Source organism: Bos javanicus, chromosome 14, assembly GCF_032452875.1.
Source record: "Bos javanicus breed banteng chromosome 14, ARS-OSU_banteng_1.0, whole genome shotgun sequence".
Classification (NCBI taxonomy): domain Eukaryota; kingdom Metazoa; phylum Chordata; class Mammalia; order Artiodactyla; family Bovidae; genus Bos; species Bos javanicus.
The window spans coordinates 21,407,499-21,425,893 of NC_083881.1; the positions used below are offsets into that span (position 1 = coordinate 21,407,499).

Sequence of the window (18,395 nt, forward strand, 5' to 3'; positions counted from 1 at the left end):
GTTGCCAATAATCCCTTTGCCAGGTCTCCAGGTCTTTCTGACCCAGGGATTGAACTCGGGTCTCCTGTGTCTTCTGCAATGGCAGGTGGATTCTTTACCACTGTACCACTAATTGCATTACTTATTCTCTAAATGAACATTGGTAGACAATAAGAAAAAAAAAAAACACCTCAAGTAAGATCATGTACTAAAAATACAATAGTAAATAAAATAGATATCTTGTTTCCAAAAAGTTAACAGTATATCAAAAAGAATTATGTATGATTCATTAAAGTTTTGTTCAATAGTTTGCTCTTTTTTTGATGTCTCACCAACCAAATTCTAAACTTGAAGGCAGGGGATCTGCTTTCTTCTGGATGGGTGGACAGATGCATGAATGAATAATAAAATAGCTATAATTCAAAGTAATAAGTGCTTTAAAACAGACAGGAAAAGAAGTACTTTGGGGACACAATGGAAGAAAGTATTAGTCAGCCTGGGAGGTCATGGGGACAGCTCACGGCGGAGATGACATTAGTCATTAGCCTTAAAGAGTGACTACAAATCCTACAGGGGAAAAGATAAAGGAGAGAATGCTGCCAGGAACAGATGTAGTAGAATTGAGATGGAAAGAGAATGATATAACATAAAATAAAATAAAATAAGAAGGAGTTTTAGGCTTGGGGTTTCCTGCAGAAAACAGTCTGGTGATGAGACTGGAAGAAGAACATTTGGAAGTGGATGTGATACGAGAAAAGCACTTTCTGTTTCAAGGAGGATGAAATAAACAAGGAGAATGATCACACAAGGAAAAAAACGAAGTGAAAAGGCAGCAGAAAGCTTCAAAGGCGAAGACAAGTCAGAAGGCACATCTGCATAAAGCCGGAGGCCAGTTAAGCTCTGCTTGGAGGTGGGGGACAGTTCGCGGGACCCAGAGGCCGAGACTGAAAATACTGCACAGAGCAGCCTTAGTCAAGAAGGCAGAGGGATGTGACATCTGAACTTGGCTCCGAGGTCCCACAGAGGGTCTGACCCACCACGAGGCCCCCTGGATCCAGGGTGGCGGTTCACCCAGTTTCACCCCAACACACTCCCCTGACAAAGTCCCCGTCTGCGTTAAGAGTTCCAGGAAGTCACGCACAGAGAGAAAACACTGCAACTAAAGCACACACACGCTTTAGGGGTAGGGAGTTCACATGTCAGCATGTGGGACACGTTTATCTGGGTTCACACTTCCAGCGGGAAAAACACAACAAAGCGTCAGAACTCTTATGTTTGCCAACACATACTGTAATTGAGAGGAGACTTCCAGTGGGTACATTAATAGCTTTCTTGAGAGATAACAGCAGAGATGAAGAACCTGCCAGTGATTCAAGTCAATTCTTCCTTCTCAGAAGATGAAGGAGAAATAAGAGATGGAATGAAATACTTCTACATTGGGTTAGAGATGCTCCATGGAACAACTGGGTGAGAAGACAGTGACTGCATCTGAACTCTGATGTGCCTGGGCAGGTTGAAAGGAACCTCAGTGCATTGGTTACCTACACATCAAGGTGACAAGGCAGTCACGTGATCCATGGAAGCTGAAAGAGACTCTGGATTTTGTCTGAGACATAACCAAATCCTCTGAGAATACATTGTAGATGCCTGTGAAAAGTGAAAGTGTTAGTCACTCAATCATGTCTCACTCCTTGCAACCCAACAGACTGTGGCTCGCAGGCTCCTCTGTCCATGGGATTTCCCAGGCAAGCATACTGGAGTGGTTGCCATGCCCTCAGAGACCTCATAAGAATGCAGGTTCAGTCTGGAGTTAGCCTGGGAACCTGCACTTCTAATAAGCACCCAGGGGTGCTCTGAGCAGGTAGGCTCTGGGTGACACCTGGTCCCCGAGTAGGAGGGGACATCTCCCTCTACAATGTCACCCACAGGGATGTTATCATATAATCCCCTGGTTTATTATACCAATGTGCTAACTGGGGCAACGCTGGTGCAGAGTAAGTGCTGAACAAACACCAAGGAAGGAAATATTCTTTCCTCAATCAAGAGTAGCAAATTGTGCTGTGTAAAAAGGTTTGTGTATCCAGGTGGCGCTAGTGGTAAAGAAACTGCCTGCCAAGGCAGGAGAGGCAAGAGATGCGGGTTCACTCCCTGGGTTGAGATCTCCTGGAGAAGGAAATGGCAACCTACTCCAGTATTCTTGCCTGGAGAATCCCATGGACAGAGGAGCCTGGCGGGCTACAGTCCATGGGGTCATACAGTCGGACACAACTGAAGCGAGCAAGCACCAGAGAAAGAAGAGCTGAGTGGATAAACAGTGATCTCTGTGGTTGAGTTCTGCAAGACGAAAGCCTCGGTGGGTACATCTTCATGTGTGGCCCACAAGGGTGGCCTGCATCATGGCTTTAGAAAAGGTCTGGTTTCTGGAGATGTTCACACCGTATGTCCTAGAACCATTGGCTGACCTGTACCACCCACATCCTTGTGATAATATTGGAACATGGAAAGAAAAGGTAGAGAAAAGAAAGCACATTTGCTTGTTCTTATTTTTTTCTGAGAAACTTTACTTGGAATAGTTATGTATAAGCCCCATGCTGTTTTTCCCAAAATTCAGGCTTTATGATGGAAAGTAAAACATACACAACTAAGCTGGGGAGCACCCGCCCCACGCAACCGTCACATTACATATGCAAACTGGAGAGCACTGCTCTTCAGTCTCTCAGTTCCGCCTGCTGTGTTGGCCCCGTTCTAAAGGCCCGTCCTTGACCTCAGGCCAATGGCAAAAACAACACACACCTCCTGACGTGTAAAAATCCATCTTGGAAGGACAAGGCCCACACCAGTTCATCGCCTGGGAGACAGCGTTTTGAAAGGAAAACAACTAGAATGAACAGAGATTTGTACGTACTCCAGGTATTTTAACACAGACTTAAAATCACATCACTCATTCATGGAATACAAAAATCCGGAAGGAAGGAGAGTGATCTCTAATCAGCAGTGCTGTGAATCAAGAAAACGTGCTAGGCTTGGTTTGTAGGTCTGATATAGTCCACCTTGATTTATTCATCTGTTGATGAGGTGTAAGTAAATATTCCCCCAAATGCGGATGCTGAGATGGGATCTCAACATGGCAGTGCAGGTTCATCCGCTGTAACAAAGATACCACCCGGTGGGGGTGCTGACGGTGGGGGAGGCTGTGGGGGTCTGTGTGGAGTTCTGCACCTTCTGCTCAGTTTTGCTGTGACTCTAAACTGCTCTAAAAAGTAAAGACTATTGGGGGAACAAAGGAATGCTAGGGTCTGCAGTATCGGGGCAATACAGTGGCTACACTGTGTCCAGTGAGACATGGAGTACACTCTGGACCACAGACAGGCCCACAGTTCTGACTCTGGTCCAGTCTCTTTCAGTCAAAGACCCTTGCGGGAATAAAGCACTAACTTCCCCCAACCCAGCTTGTCAGTTAGACCTAGACAATGTCACTTGAAATCAACACTGAATATTCATTGGAAGGGATGGTGCTGAAGGTGAAGCTCCAATCCTTTGGCCACCTGATGTTAAGAGCCAACTCATTAGAAAAGACCCTGATGCTGGGAAAGATTGAAGACAAAAGGAGAAGGAGATGGCAGAGGATGAGATGGTTGGATAGCATCACTCAATGGACATGTATTTGAGCAAACTCCAGGAGATTGTGAAGGACAGGGATGCCTGACTTGCTGCAGTCCATGGGGTCACAAAGAGTCAGACACGATTTAGTGACCGAACAAAGTAAAGAGATAACTAAATTAAAATTTTATTACAAAACTTCATCTAACTAGGAGGCAGCAATAAGACCATGAAAGGACAGTGGGATTTACCTCTAATATAATTAAGAGCCTTGAATTCACTTGTGCCTCTAAAGAGTCACATAGAAAAGCCATTTCAGAGGCTGGAATATATTTTCCTAATGAGAGAAGAGGGGCTGGACTGGTGTAAAACACTTTACAGACGCACAACACAATTACCAATATTAGCAGATGCAATTGCAGGAGGATCAGATTAAGGATAACAGTAATAAAAGAAAAGAGCATAGAAAATCCAACAGTCATGATTTAGATGGACGCATGAGAGCCCCCTCAGCACCACATGTAACCTGAATTGTGCTGGAGGAAAAGCTGGAAATGCTAATAAGACACATGATTAAAGGTGGGTCTGGGGTTATAAATTGCTTTTTTAATGGTGAGGAGAGTAGCTGACATAGAGGATCATAAGAAGATGAGAATGTCAGTATCAATTTTTATTAGTGTCAGGAACAATATGCAGTATATTTAAATCAGCTTCATTTGTATTAGTGTTTTTGTAAGTAGTAGCTGTAGAAGCAATAACATGTCCAATACATTCTAAAAGAAAGAACTAAATAAAGTTGCCAAGGTTCTCTGCAAAAGAGCCACAAGTTTTACACTGGGGAAAATCAGCCACATTTCCTTAGATACTCAGAATTCAGGAGCAACAAATTCTGGGTTCTGGACTAGAACAAAGCTGCAGAATCAGTCAGAGGAACAACTGTAGCAAATGGATGAAGTTGGACAAAATTAAAAAGAGACCAAGACTATAATTTTCCGTACAAATCAGACTTTTTTCAGGGTTTATATAGAATGGCAATTAGGATTCATACCTGGATCAACTTGAGCCATTTAAGAAACAGCTTGAGACCTATTTAGCCTGAGCATGATCAGGCTGTTGAAAATAAGTAATTATCAAATTAACAATAATCAGTAATTTTTATAAAATCATTCTCAGTAAAGAAAAAAATAGGTGAATTCATTTTGCTTATGAATTTTCCAGCAATTATCACAAGCTTTCTGAATTGATTAACTAATTTAATGACAAGTTAGGTAAAATTGAATATCTGACAAACATTTATTTAGAAAATTAGAAGACTAGGAAATGTTATTTTTAATTGAAGTGTATTCTTTTTTGAATTTCAGAAAACTAGGCTTTGAAATGCAAGTTCGATCCCTCGGTCAGGAAGATCCCCTGGAGAAGGGAATGACAACCCACTCCAGTATTCTTGCCTGGAAAATCCCATGGACAGAGGATCCTGGCAAGCTACAGTCCATGGGATCACAAAGAGTTGGACACAACTGAGCAACTGAACACCAACAGGCTTTGAAAAATAAACCATAAGGGTTACACTACAAAACTGTAACAATCCAGATTCTGAGGACATGGATGGCAGACTTTCTTTTTGATTCATATGCTGGATAATCAGCATTAATTGCACAGGAGAGAGCACGCAGCCAGGGTGAAGAGCTGGCCTGAGTTAGAAGTCTGAATTCCTTATTAGTTGTTTAATCTTAGGCTATTTATGTAAACTATTTATTTTCACTTTCTTCATCCAAAAACTGGAAAAATAATAGTTTCTACCTTGTAAGGTTCTTGGAGAATTGATGAAATAAACTGCTCCAGGACACTCAGGACTCTCTGGCTCTCAATAAATATTAGTTTGACTGTAATTATTGATGTTAATAAATATTAACATATTTAATTATCACTTAGATAGTAATCTCTATTTCTCCATTAGTTAAGTTCAATTCAGTCACTCAGTTGTGTCCGACTCAGTTGTGTCCGACTCTTTGTGACCCCATGGACTGCAGCACACCAGGCTTCCCTGTCTATCACCAACTCCCAGAGCTTGCTCCAACTCACATCCATCAAGTCAGTGATGCCATCCAACCATCTCATCCTCTGTTGTCCCCCTCTCCTGCCTTCAGTGTTTCCCAGCATCAGGGTCTTTTCCAATGAGATTATTTAAACAATGCTGCTTCTCTCACAAAGCTGTTTCTTTCTGCTAAAGTCCTCTTTTTTTCTCTATGAATTTAGGTCAAACACAAAATATATTCATTTCTCCAAAATTTTCCTTTGTTTTTCACATTATTCTTCAAGACACATTACTCAAAAGGCCTTCCCTGCCTCTGAGTAGTTTAACTCCCTACAAAGAACCCTACTGGAAAACACACTTAGTTCTTCAGCAGTGAGACCCCCAAGAATCCCCCCTGGGAGGGCACATATCACAGACCCCTGAATCCTTGAGCATTGTCCACTTCTCTCCTCTACTCCTCAGAGACATCATCTCCAAACAAACAGGAATTGTCAACAAGAAGAGATGCAAAAGCAAGAATTTAAGGGAGCCAGATACTTCAGCCATTTAATCCTGTCCCTATGTGTGGGTGTATTCTGGACTCTACTCTTATAAAAGCAGTTTAAAATGTAAAATTCTCAATGACAACATCCATGATGAAGGGGCCATGGCTTTCCTACAAACACATTTCCACAGAGAAAAGCACCAGCATGAAGGCTTGTACCCAATTCTGACAGATCCCATCCCATTCAATTGATGAATGGACCGAAGGTACTCCTTCAGGGAGACACAAGGCACAGCTGCCTGGAAAAATGAGGATGTAAACTGTCAATGCACACACTGTAAATTTCCAGGTGTACCAGACACTGTTATAGGTTCACACACCAGTGCGTGTCCAGACACTGCTGCCCGTACTCCAGTTTCCTTCCCCCGAGGAACACGCATACTATCGCTGCTTCCAGAAAGATGGATTAGACCCTGAGTTTGGGACTTTCTGGGTTTGCACACGTAGAGAAGAGATAAGGGGTTCCTCTTGCTTGACAAATCTTGTTAAAAAATAGCACCAGGACAGAAAACGTATCGGCAACATGCGTTTCTTTCTAAATATGCACTTTAAAACAAAACAAAGCCAGACCTTGCAAAGACCCCATGAAAGAAAACCTATGTATTGGAGTTTACTCTGTAAAAACTAGTCAACTGGAATTTCCAGAGCATTGCCTGAGGCCCATATCACAGTCTCTCAGTCTGAAGTGCTTAGATCCACCCCGAATTCCATGTTACATTCAAATACCTACAGTCAAAAATTCACATGATTATCTGGTAATTTAAAAAAATTTTTTAAATTGAAGTATGTTGATTCACAAGGTTGTGTTAATTTTTGGTACACAGCACGGTGATTCAGCTACATATATATTATATATAATTTATTTTTCCTATTCTTTTCCATTAGAGGTTATTATAAAATATTGAGTATAGCTCCCTGTGCTATACAGTAGGATCTTATTTATTGATTTTATATATAGTAATGTGTCTATGTTAATCCCAAACTCCTCATTTATCCCCCTCTTCCTTTTTGTAAGGATAACTTTGTTTGCTATGTCTGTGAGTCTACTTCTGTTTTGTAAATAAGTTCATTTGTATTAGCCAAGACATGGAAGCAACCTAAGTGTTCATCAACAGATGAATGGGTAAAGAAGATGTGGTACATATGTACAAAGGAATATTCCTCAGCCTTTAAAAGGAATTAAATAATATACTTGTAGCAACACTGGTGGATCCAGGGATTATCAAACTAAGTAAAACAAGCCTGACAAAGAAAGACCTATCATGTGATATCATTTACATGTGGAATCTAAAAAACAACTATCTGATTATTAAGGAGAACCATCCTGGGCTTATTCCTCAGTCAGGTTCTCAGATGACCTCAGTTCTCTGTTTCCATCAGTACGAAAACAAACCACACATCGGGTGTGCACACAGAGGCAGCACACCCTCTGAGGAGAAAGTGGGAAACCGCTCACGTTACAGAAAAACGGTGTCTTGTTATCAGAATATTAGCTTGGATTGCTTTAGATGGACAGTCCGTAGTTTCTCCCCTTTGTCCCTTTGGTGCAGAGACAGAGGCACACGAGATAGGCCCACTGGCTTAGTGCTCACCGCCAAATGAGGATCTGAGGCTTGAAAAGTACAAAACATTCTAATAATTAAAGCCAATCAATCTTAGAAAAAGTAAAGTAGGGCAACTCTTACCTGAGCTCCTGGATTAGAGAATCCATTGGTGCTACTGACAAAAAGAAAGACAGAAAAGGAAAATCAGTGCATAATTTTGTAAACTGCATGAGAGCAACCTTTCACCTCCTCGGGATAACGGCCAGTGCATGGTTAGTGCATTACATGCGTGGTAAGTCACTGTAGTATTGTCTGACTCTTTTCAACCTCATGGACTATAGCCCACCAGGTTCCTCTGTCCATGGGATTCTCTAGACAGGAATATTGGAGTGGGTTACCAGGCCCTCCTCCGACCCAGGAATCAAAAACCCAAGTCTCCTACATCTCCTGCATTGGTAGGTGTGTTCTAGCGCCACTTGGGAAGCCCTGATTAGTGCAGACCCAACAGTTTCCCTTTGTGCTGATTCATCTTTCCGGTTCTTTGGACACAAGAAGACAGGTGACCAGGGCCCAGAACAGATAGTTCTGGATCAGGCCTCCAGTGACCCTGGGACTTTGCAGTCATGGATCAACTTCCAAATACCTGTCTCTAAAATCTCACCAAAAAAGTACAGCAGCACAGAGGACAAATTACTTTTTATTTTAAGGTTTTTTTTAATGTGGACCATTTTTTAAAGTCTATTGAATTTGTTACACTATTGCTTCTGCTTTATGTTTTGGTTTTTTGGCTGCAAGGTATGTGAGATCTTAGCTCCCCGACCATGTATTGAACCCACACCTCTGCATTAGAAGGTGAAGTCTTAACCATTGGACTGCGAGGGAAGTCCCTGAACTACTTTTTAAATCAATTTTGTTGTCTCTACGAAAATTTTCAAAAGAATCTTGTTTGCATTTTATTTATATTAAACAAGCATTTAAATAAAATGGACAATATTTTATTAATAAATATCCTAAGATTCTGTTCCATAAATTTTATTCCTGGAGAAAGAGGAGAAGTTTGAGTCATGTTAATTTCAACCTCCAATTAAAAATAAGACACTTACAGAAAGAAGAGCTTTGATTTTTCCAAAGACTTACGGACATGGGGAGAGCGGAGGAGAGGGTAAAATGTATGGAGAGAGTAACATGGAAACTTACATTACCAAATGTAAAATAGATAGCCAATGGGAATGCTGTATGTCTCAGGGAACTCAAACAGGGGCTGTGTATCAACCTTGAGGGGTGGGACAGGGAGGAAGATGGGAGGAAGGTGAAAGAGGAGGAGATATATGTACACCTATGGCTGATTCATGTTGATGTTTGACAGAAAACAACAAAATTACGTAAAGCAATTATCCTTCAATTAAAAAAATAAATAAATTTGCAAAAGAAAGCAGTTAGAGAAAAAAAAGCAATGATGGGAACTAAAGAAGTTCATGTTTATAAATACCTGCCTACCACAGAATAAGCAGCATATTGAGAGAGACAACAGGTGGTTTTAAAGATGACTCACGCTACATGAGAAACAGTTGTTTCATTTCTCCAACAACATTTTGGCTCTGTTTAAGAGTGCTTATGTATGTGCCAAAAGGATTCAAAGTCCAAAAAGAATGGCAAATTAAAATGCATTTGAAGTACGAGAGAGTCGTGTGCTTTCAGAAGCCAGAATAAGAGATTTGAACAATCCAAATACAGTTCCTAGAATACTGATATTTATGGCAGACGTGAGCCTATCCTAAACAGTGCTAGGATATTATCACTAAACTCTTATTCCATGGAGAACTTTGCTGCCTAAAACTTTGATGTTTCCAAAATTGCATTCCAAATATTAGGGACTGTAGCCCACCAGGCTCCTCTGTCCATGGGATTTCCCAGGCAAGAATGCTGGAGTGGGTTGCCATTTCCCTCTACAGGAGATCTTCCCGAGCCAGGGATCAAACCTGTATGTCCTGCCTTACAGGCAGATTCTTTTCCACTGAGCCACCAGGGAAGTTGCTCCAAATAATAGGATATATGATGTAATTACTTTTAAAGTAACTTTAACTAAACCTGGGAAAGAATACTGCACAACTTCAGTTTGGGTACAGAAAATGTCCATATCTTGGACCAAATGCAAATGCATGATTCTGCATTTTGGTTATCATGCCTAATGATAGTCAGGGTTCTATTTTAACTGGAAAAAAAAAATCATCCTGGAATTTTAAAAAATGGGTGATTCCATAATTCACTGAAATGGGGATTATGTACCTTGACTACACAACATAAACACAGCTAACAAAAGCATCGAATTTGATTAGATGCTTTCAACTGTAAATCTCAAAATGCTTCCAAACGACTGTGTGATCACTCCCCAGCCCAACCCTTCCTCCACCAGGAGGCCAACCTGAGGTGGGTCAGGCCAGGAACAGCTACTGGCTCCCTCCAGAGGCCAGGCTGAACCTTCCGTTTAGAATGGAGGGTCACACAAATATAGCTAATTATAATAAAAGTTATTTTCCTTAAGGGGTATTATTGCCAGTCAATCCTGTTTTCCAGATGTTTCGATCATCAAGGGCCTGTTTATATTTCAATATTACATTACCATCTGTTGGTTACAAAAAGAGAGGGTAACCGGCAAGTTAAACCTTTCAGACATGACTTTGCAGAGCTGCCGGAATCCCTGGCGGGGACAGTCTAAAACCAAACATCGTCATTTTACTCACATGAAGTTTAGATTGGGAGCCACTAAACCAGATAACATAAAAATCAAAACCCACTTTGGCAATAAATGAATGGTTTGGACTTTTCCCTTGGATGTTAAAGGTCACGTCGATAATTTGAGGTCTCCACAAAGCCTTCTTCCCTTGCTGACCCTTATACTGTTTTGCAGGATATTTAAATCTACTCATGGTTGCATTTTGTAAACATTAGCAACCTACATTATTTGGCCTTTTCCGGGTCCTTCAATTCCTGGTTCATATTCTTTAGCCACAGAGTGCCATGATGCAGCGTCCTGGCTTGATTTAAAAACGGGAATCCTAAGGAAGTTGTGATCCTCCTGACAACCCATCAGGGACCAAGCATGGGATGCCCACATTTCATGGTGTGCTGGGCACAGGGTCACGGAATCTGCACGCTTACTCACCCTTGGTTCCTTTTGCACGGGTACGAAGCGTTTTATCTTCAGCCTCTGCATCCATCTGTAATGTGAACACAAAGTCCTGGGTCATTCCTTTGACATTGACTAAAATACAAACACAGGCCACTAGAAGATCTTTAGGTCATTATGAAGAGCAGAGGAGCTTTCCCATTGCTGAACAGCATCTGACTCTGTGGAGACAGAACCGTGACTGCTCTTACAGCCCGCAAGTTCTGGAAATACTTCTGTAGATGCTGAAACCAGAGGAAATGGACAAGAAGGCAGATGTTCTTGTCTGCAAGTGTTCACTAGCGACTCAGACACTTTCAGCATCATGAAGATGGAAAGAAGAATGGTCTGACTAACAGTGGTTGTGAAAGAGACAAAACCTCAGATACCAAACCAAAATGTTCCAGACTAAGTTACTCAACCAGATTCCCTTGTATTTCTAGAACCTTTTGGATACAGGCCTTTTTTTAAAGAACTCGCCTGCCAATGCAGGAGACACAAGAGATGTGGGTTCTATCCCTAGGTCAGGCAGATCCCCTGGAGGAGGGAATGGCCACCCACTCCAGTATTTCTTGCCTGAAAAATCCTATGGACAGAGGAGGCTGGCAGGCTACAGCCCATAGGATCACACAGAGTTGGACAGAACTGAACACACATGCATGACCAGCTTCGGATACGGGCCTGTTTCTAAGTTAGAAAAAAAAACTCCCAGTGTAAAAAACCAATGTAGCACAAAACCTCAAAATGCCCCTATTGTAAAATACCACTGGAAATGATGATGACATTTACTCTGGTAATTCCAGAATAGAGGTGAGTTATAATCATCCACATCTATAAGGAGAGGAAACTTTGAGTGTTGTTTCGGTCAGCATCAATTCCCTAAAATATCATTACTAATGATCTTAAATATAACCAAGTGAATTATCAAAGGGATGCCAAGACTTAAAAAGTCTGCTATTTTAGTCCACATGGAGATAGATTCTGACCCGACTACCTCCAACCATTTCACTAGGATTTGTTAAGCATCTCAGTTTAATTCACATTTGCACTTTACCAGAAGAATTCTGAAACAGAAAGAAGTTGTTTCGCTGGTTGGAAATCAGAGGCAGGCAGAAGGTGCTCTCCACGGCTTCCATCCTTAAATCCTGACACAGGCGGGGATGCGGTGTGCCTGCAATGAGGATGGGAGACGCATCTCTGCTCTCCGAGGCTGAGTTGTGATGGAAAGCGCTGACCTGCCATAGACTTATAATAGGGGAGCAGGTGTGGCAATGATGGGCTTTAATTTCCTTTAATAAACCTTTTATGCGCCACACTTTTACTGCCATTCGACACTCTCCAAGGTCCTGCACATAATAGGTTCATTACTTTTGATTACTATAGTCTATTGAGACAAACAACTCCAGAACACACTATATATTATGTTCAGTTAAACCAATATAGACTATTTATCCATTGTGCATTTTTTCACCTGCAACACTACAGACAAAATTAACGACAGCCCTCGTAAGCTAAAACTATTAAAACCACCAGCACCCTTTTGTCATCATTTTATAATAAACACCACACCAATCACTGAACTGTTTTGCAAATTAGCCAACAAAAAGTGTCCACTGCTTTTTCGAGCAGCCATGGCTTTCACCTACATAAAAACGGTCTATTGTTACGACTATTTTAAAACTACATGATAAGAGAAGACAAGAAAACAGAAGTGTTTTTTTTTTCTCTCCTGTAGATGTCCCTTCTTTTAAAACCACGCGGATTTATGACAGATGTGACACTGTCTGGGATTACAGTGGCTTGGTTTACACAGGATGGTGAGCCCTGTGTTGTGAAATCCTCCTCTGTGAGTGTCCCTGCTGCATATAAAGTGGATCGACTCGTGCGAACCCCTCTCCCTGCGTGCTAATTGAGTCGCTTGATTATAATAAGGGAGATCAGCAGCTTAAGGGTTAAAATGGTCAAAACCATCCATTTTGCTTCTGCTGCTCATGCGGGGGCGCGGGGCGGGGGGTGGAGGGGTGGGCGGTGAGAATCCCCTCAACGTGAGTCTTAAGGTTATCCTGCACATAGGCGCTCTTAGCCTCCAACCACTCTGAACATTGCCCACTCAAACGCAAAGCTTGAATGGGATGGACTCCCATTCAATGGGAAGTGAAGGCTGGACTCCACGGATTTCTTCATGAAAACTGCAACGCTGTGTGAAGAGGAGTGCCAGCAGCGCACAGGAAAGTTTCAGAAACCTGCTTTAACCTTCTCTCTAACAGCTTCCAGACGGATGCTCTTTTGCAATCCAGCTGTCTGAGCACCTGACGGCTCTGCCTTCCCCCTGAGCAGCCGCCTCCCTTTCACAGTCCCGGGAAGCTAGGCATAAATAAATATTCATGGATCCTGGCTTGAGGGTGCCTGGACTGCCAGCCTCAGGACGGCATTTTCCGATGCTATTGTCCTCTGGCTGGACAATAGCGTCATACTGGAGCACATACATCCCATTCAAGCTTTGTAAGAACTGGTAACACATCCACGAAGCTCAGTTCAACGTAACATGTGGGCCAAGTGATGGGCATGGGAGGGATCAAGGCCCCCACATACAATTCACCCATTTCAGCTCTCCCTCCTTTCACACCTGAAGGACAGTTCCTAAGTTCTGGGTTTAGTTAAGTCTTGCAGCAACTTGGGGATAAGGATATAAGACATCTTGGGCTTTCTTTTGGGGCAAGAAGTTTTAACATTCAAGAGAAAATTTGATCTCCTGGGAGACCTCAGCTTGAAAAAAAGCCTTTGTTCATGAAAACCTTACACCTGGGAACAGAAACCTCTAAGCATTCTTCCTATGGATTATGTTCATGGACTTCAATAAACTGCTGATGGGTAGACTTAATTTTTGTAAAACGGAACCTTGGATTCAGTGGGCACCACATTCCAGCGATGGTTCCTTCATGGGAAAGAGGTCCTACCTCTTGCTGGTGCTCAGACATGAGGGGTGTGTATGCGGGAGGGGACCAGCTACCCGGTCAAGTTCTCCCGGTTACAGAAGCAGCCACCACCATAACCCACATGGGCGGCATCCTAAAAACTCCACTTCTTATGGAGAACATTATCTTTTTTTTCTATTGGAAAAGGAGGCTTGATCAGCCTTTCTGCCTACACCCCAAATGCTATGGACAAGCCTGCAATTGACTTTGAAAAACTTAATGAAGCATTTCTTTCCTCAAAACAGAGCTTTGATTTTCCAAACAGCTGTCCTTCTTCCCATTTCTTAGGGCCTTTATCTGCATCCCATTGTTTATGGATGGGAATAAGACATTTTCTGAGACTCTTACCATTTCCTCCTGGCTATATCAATCTACTCAATCGAGATAAAACAGTAAGGGCAAATTTTGCCACTCTTATTTTTCATGAAGCTATGGGAAAGTTCTATTAACCTGTAACTATGGATATGTTACATATAATATTTATGTTGAAGGGAAAAAAGGGGTTCCTTCTTGGTATCCATTTCATAATGAAGTCATGAAAAAATATTTTAAGGAGCTTCTCCCCCAATTCTCTGGGGGAGATTAATTAATACAAGGATAAATGGCAAGAGGGAAAGAAACTTATAAAATAAAGGAGGCAAAGAAGCAAACTTAGAGGAAGGCTATGCCAACCAACAATGGAGATAAGCAAAGAGGCAGTGAAGAAGAAAGATGACTATAAAATACATTCTTATTATTTACTTGAATTTGGAAAACTCATGTAACGTCTTCAAGGGATTTACAAAGCTATGTGCAGGTGTCCCTAGTGACATGAACTTGACCACCTTCTCCTCCTGGCACTTAGATACGTCAGGGGCTATCAGAGGATCTTCCTTCTGCATCACTCCATGGCACCAACTAGGTGCCGTCTTTGGGGTTCAGTTGTGTCCAACTCTTTGCAACCTCATGGACTGTAGCCCACCAGGCTCCTCTGTCCATGGGATTCTCCAGACAAGAATACTGGAGTGGGTTGCCATGCCCTCCTCCAGATGAGCTTCCTGACCCAGGAATCGAACCTGGGTCTCCTGCATTGCAGGCAGAGTCTTTACCATCTGAGCCACCAGGGACCCCTGGAATTGCTGATTTGTGGAAGGGAGAGATTCAAGAAGCAGGACACCAGATTGATAAACTCAGTTTTGCTTCCATCACACATGCAAATGACTGGTATGTGAGGAGATTTAGTTCCCTTTGATTTTATTTTTCACTTAAAACTCTATTTTGATCAATGGTTAAACAAAATTGTTTGTCCACAAAAACAACCTCCAAGTAAACATTTAATCACTTCTTAAGATTTGGGTAAAACAAATCTCTTGGTAACCTTTAAGTTTTATTTCTCCTTTCAACAGAATTCTATCCACTGTCATCCTTGATATAGATTTATAAGTAGTCTCGAATTTCTTAATATTAGTAGAAAAGCCATGGTGATCATAACATTTTGAGGACACTCTCAAAATCCTTATACAATTAATTGTAATCTTGTCTGAAAATGAAAGTGTTAGTCGCATAATCATATCCAACTCTTTGTGACCCCATGGACTATAGCTCCTCAGGCTCCTCTGTCCATGGGATTCTCCGGGCAAGAATGCTGGAACGAGTTGCCATGCCCTCTTCCAGGGGATCTTCCCGACCCAGGGATCAAACTAGGTGTTCTGCATGGCATGCAGATTTTTTACCATCTAAGCCACCAGGGAAGCCCTGTCTAGTTACATATAATTTCACGCCAGTAGCTACTTTTAATTTGAGAAGTCTTTCACTACATTTGACTTACAATAAGTCCCACTTTAAAGATTTCATAGTGTTCCTCTCCTGGGAGTTGTAAACCGACAAGGCAGTCTGTCTGTTGTGTCACGTGACTCTTCCATTCCTGAGAAGCTCACGGTGATGGCGAGAGGAAGTTAGTCCCCTGCCTGCCGAGAGGAGGTCCAGGGGTCCTCCCCACCAGGAGCCCCCCATCCTCAGCGGATGCTTCCTTAACAAAAGTCAGCCTTTTTTTAATGACAAAAAGAAACTGAGGAAGTTGGAAAAGGCTAACCTCAGAAAATGGAACAGCTAAATGATGTCTGTACCTTGGGACAGAACTTGGCCAGATCGAAGAACAAAGAACCCTACACTGAGTGCCCTTCCTTTTGATGAATCTGGCATCATTTTGTTTCCAACAGAGCTTTGAATCGACGGAAAATAGCAGCAGAAGATGCTTCCCTGTTGTACAAGGAAAAGATGGGGGAAATGAGCTGTGATCCTAAAAGCACAGTTGACTCGTTGAGAAGGAAACCAAGATTGAATGATCAAGTATATTTTTCCTCTGTTCTTACCCTCCTTTTAGTTTCCTGGTTCTCTTTTCATACATTTACTTATTTCTCAGGGAGAGTAATTCAGAAAATAAATGTAAGGACTTCCTGGTGGTCCTCTGGTTAAGACTCCGTGCCTCCAATGCTGTGGGCAAAGGTTCAGCCCCTGGTCAGGAAAGTTCCATATGCCATGCAATGCAGCCAAACATAATAATAATTTGTTTTTAAAAAAAGAAAGCAAACTTTAAAACATCTAAATGAATAAAATCAAGAAGTTTGACAGCATCCTTGACGCCATATTATTAATTTTCTGAAACTTTTTTGAATCCTTTCTCCTAAATGAAATGAAAAATTTTCCAAATCTTTTATTTAGGGCACAGGATCCCTGATTTCAAATCTCTGTTCCTGTCCAGCTCTATCTGTACTGCTTCGTATTCTGCATAAAAAGCTGAAGAACCGAACGATGGCATCCCGCACACTGGTGACCCATCTCATGTCCTTTCACCCCTGATGGGGAAGCAGGTTCAGTCTTCTCTCAGACGCAGGACAGCTGTCTGGGGAGAGCTCTTCCTGAGGCTGAGGGCATGCACACCCCCACAGAAAAGCTGCCTTTGAAACGGAATTTCTAGAGTCGAAAGGAAGAAACCTCAGGCCTGTGAAAGCTTGGGTGGCTTTAAGAGGAGGCTGATGTGTTTGGAGTCTCACTTTTGATGTCTGAGCTGCTGCCGCTCCTCTGTACCGACTAACCCTCTAACTTTGCACAACTGGCAACGTGACCATGAACCAAAGCCATATGTCTGTGTCCTTTTGCCAAACGACTCCAGCAAATAGTTCTATCATTCCCTTAGGTGGACGCCGGGTGCCAAGGATTTCTATTAGTCTCTGTACCGCGGCCTCCGAGTCACAGTTTTGTGACCTAAGGGGGCAATCACCAGCTTTGTGTTTTCATAGACTTAAAAATATTTTTCATATGCTCTGATTAAAGAGAACTCAGTGAAAGTTAACACCCTGAAACCGTCTAAAACATTTTTTTTCTTGTTGATATTTTGAGATGCATGTGTTGAAAAATGCATAAATGTTAGAAAACAAGCTTCTTCATAGAGGGGTAAGCCATTTTAAACAGATTTTTCCCAAGGATGTCCCAGTTCCTTACTTTTCACTGTTTGTAGGAATTAACTGCAGAAATCAGCTACAATGCTTTTAAAAACATGCTTTTAAAAATCTCACTTATTTACTCCTGATCCTTAAATAAACTAATTTCTAATACAAATGAATTCAAATTGGAATTTTAAAACAATTTTAATGCTGAGTCTCTCTCTAAGGGCAAACATGTGCAAACAAATAACATATACTAATCAATATGCAAAAGGGCTTGTAGGCTCAGAGAACTTCACCTGTTTAATATTTTAAAACAGTAGAGTGATCACGCTTCTGACAAAAAAAATCACAATCCTAAATTGGGCATTAACAATATATTTTTGTGAAAGTAAATCTACAGAGATAAAGCAATGTCATAGGAGAGAGTCTTTATAAAATGCTTCAATCGGATCCATTTTATTTCAACATATTCTGCTTTTTAATAAAAATGTCTTACCTCTTTCTCCAGGTAACTTGTACGCTGACTCGGTGAGCCCCCTCCGTCAGAATGAATGAACACCTGTGTTCGCTTTAGTGAGAAATCCTGCAATTCATTCTATTAAGATAAAAAATAAAAGAGAGAAGGTATGTAAGGTGGACAAAAAAAAACAGAAAAGCAAAAATAACCAGTGAAGTGAACAGTAAACAATTATCTATAATTCTGATGGACTATGCTATAAACAGAATGAAAATATCATACTATTTAATAATATATCAATGGGGAAAAGATGTTTACCTTTATCCTGGCTGTCTGTGTTAGTTGCTCAGTCATGTCTGACTCTTTGTGACCCCATGGACTGTAGCCCACCAGGCTCCTCTGTCCATGGATTCTCCAGGCAAGAACACTGTAGTAGGTTGCCAGTCCCTTCTCCAGGGGATCTTTCTGACCCAGGGATCGAACCCAGGTCCCCTGTATTGCAGGCAGATTCTCTACCCCCTTTACCTTTATTAAGGTAAGCCAAATCGATTTTTGTTTTTCTTACCAAACTAGATATATAGATAAGATATAGATAAAGAAGGGCATGGCAACCCACTCCAGTATTCTTGTCTGGAGAATCCCCATGGACAGAGGAGCATGACAGGCTGCA

At 41.8% G+C, this 18,395-nt stretch overlaps 1 protein-coding gene across 3 annotated transcripts in view; it reads right to left on the reverse strand.

The window, feature by feature from the left end:
- LOC133260415 (suppression of tumorigenicity 18 protein) overlaps positions 1–17,837 on the reverse strand; it is a 90,438-nt gene extending 72,601 nt beyond the window's left edge. For 2 of the 3 annotated variants that reach the window (XR_009740807.1, XM_061438738.1), the window contains exons 1-3: positions 17,765–17,837; positions 10,866–10,920; positions 7,844–7,877 (exon numbers count right to left, since the gene is read on the reverse strand). Coding sequence is in view for 2 of the 3 variants with exons in the window: in XM_061438738.1 (XP_061294722.1) it covers positions 7,844–7,877; positions 10,866–10,920 (89 nt within the window). In the remaining variant the exon portion in view is untranslated. The remainder of the gene's footprint in view (positions 1–7,843; positions 7,878–10,865; positions 10,921–17,764) is intronic. The other variant, XM_061438739.1, reaches the window with a different exon arrangement.
- Between the last annotated feature and the right edge of the window lie 558 nt (positions 17,838–18,395).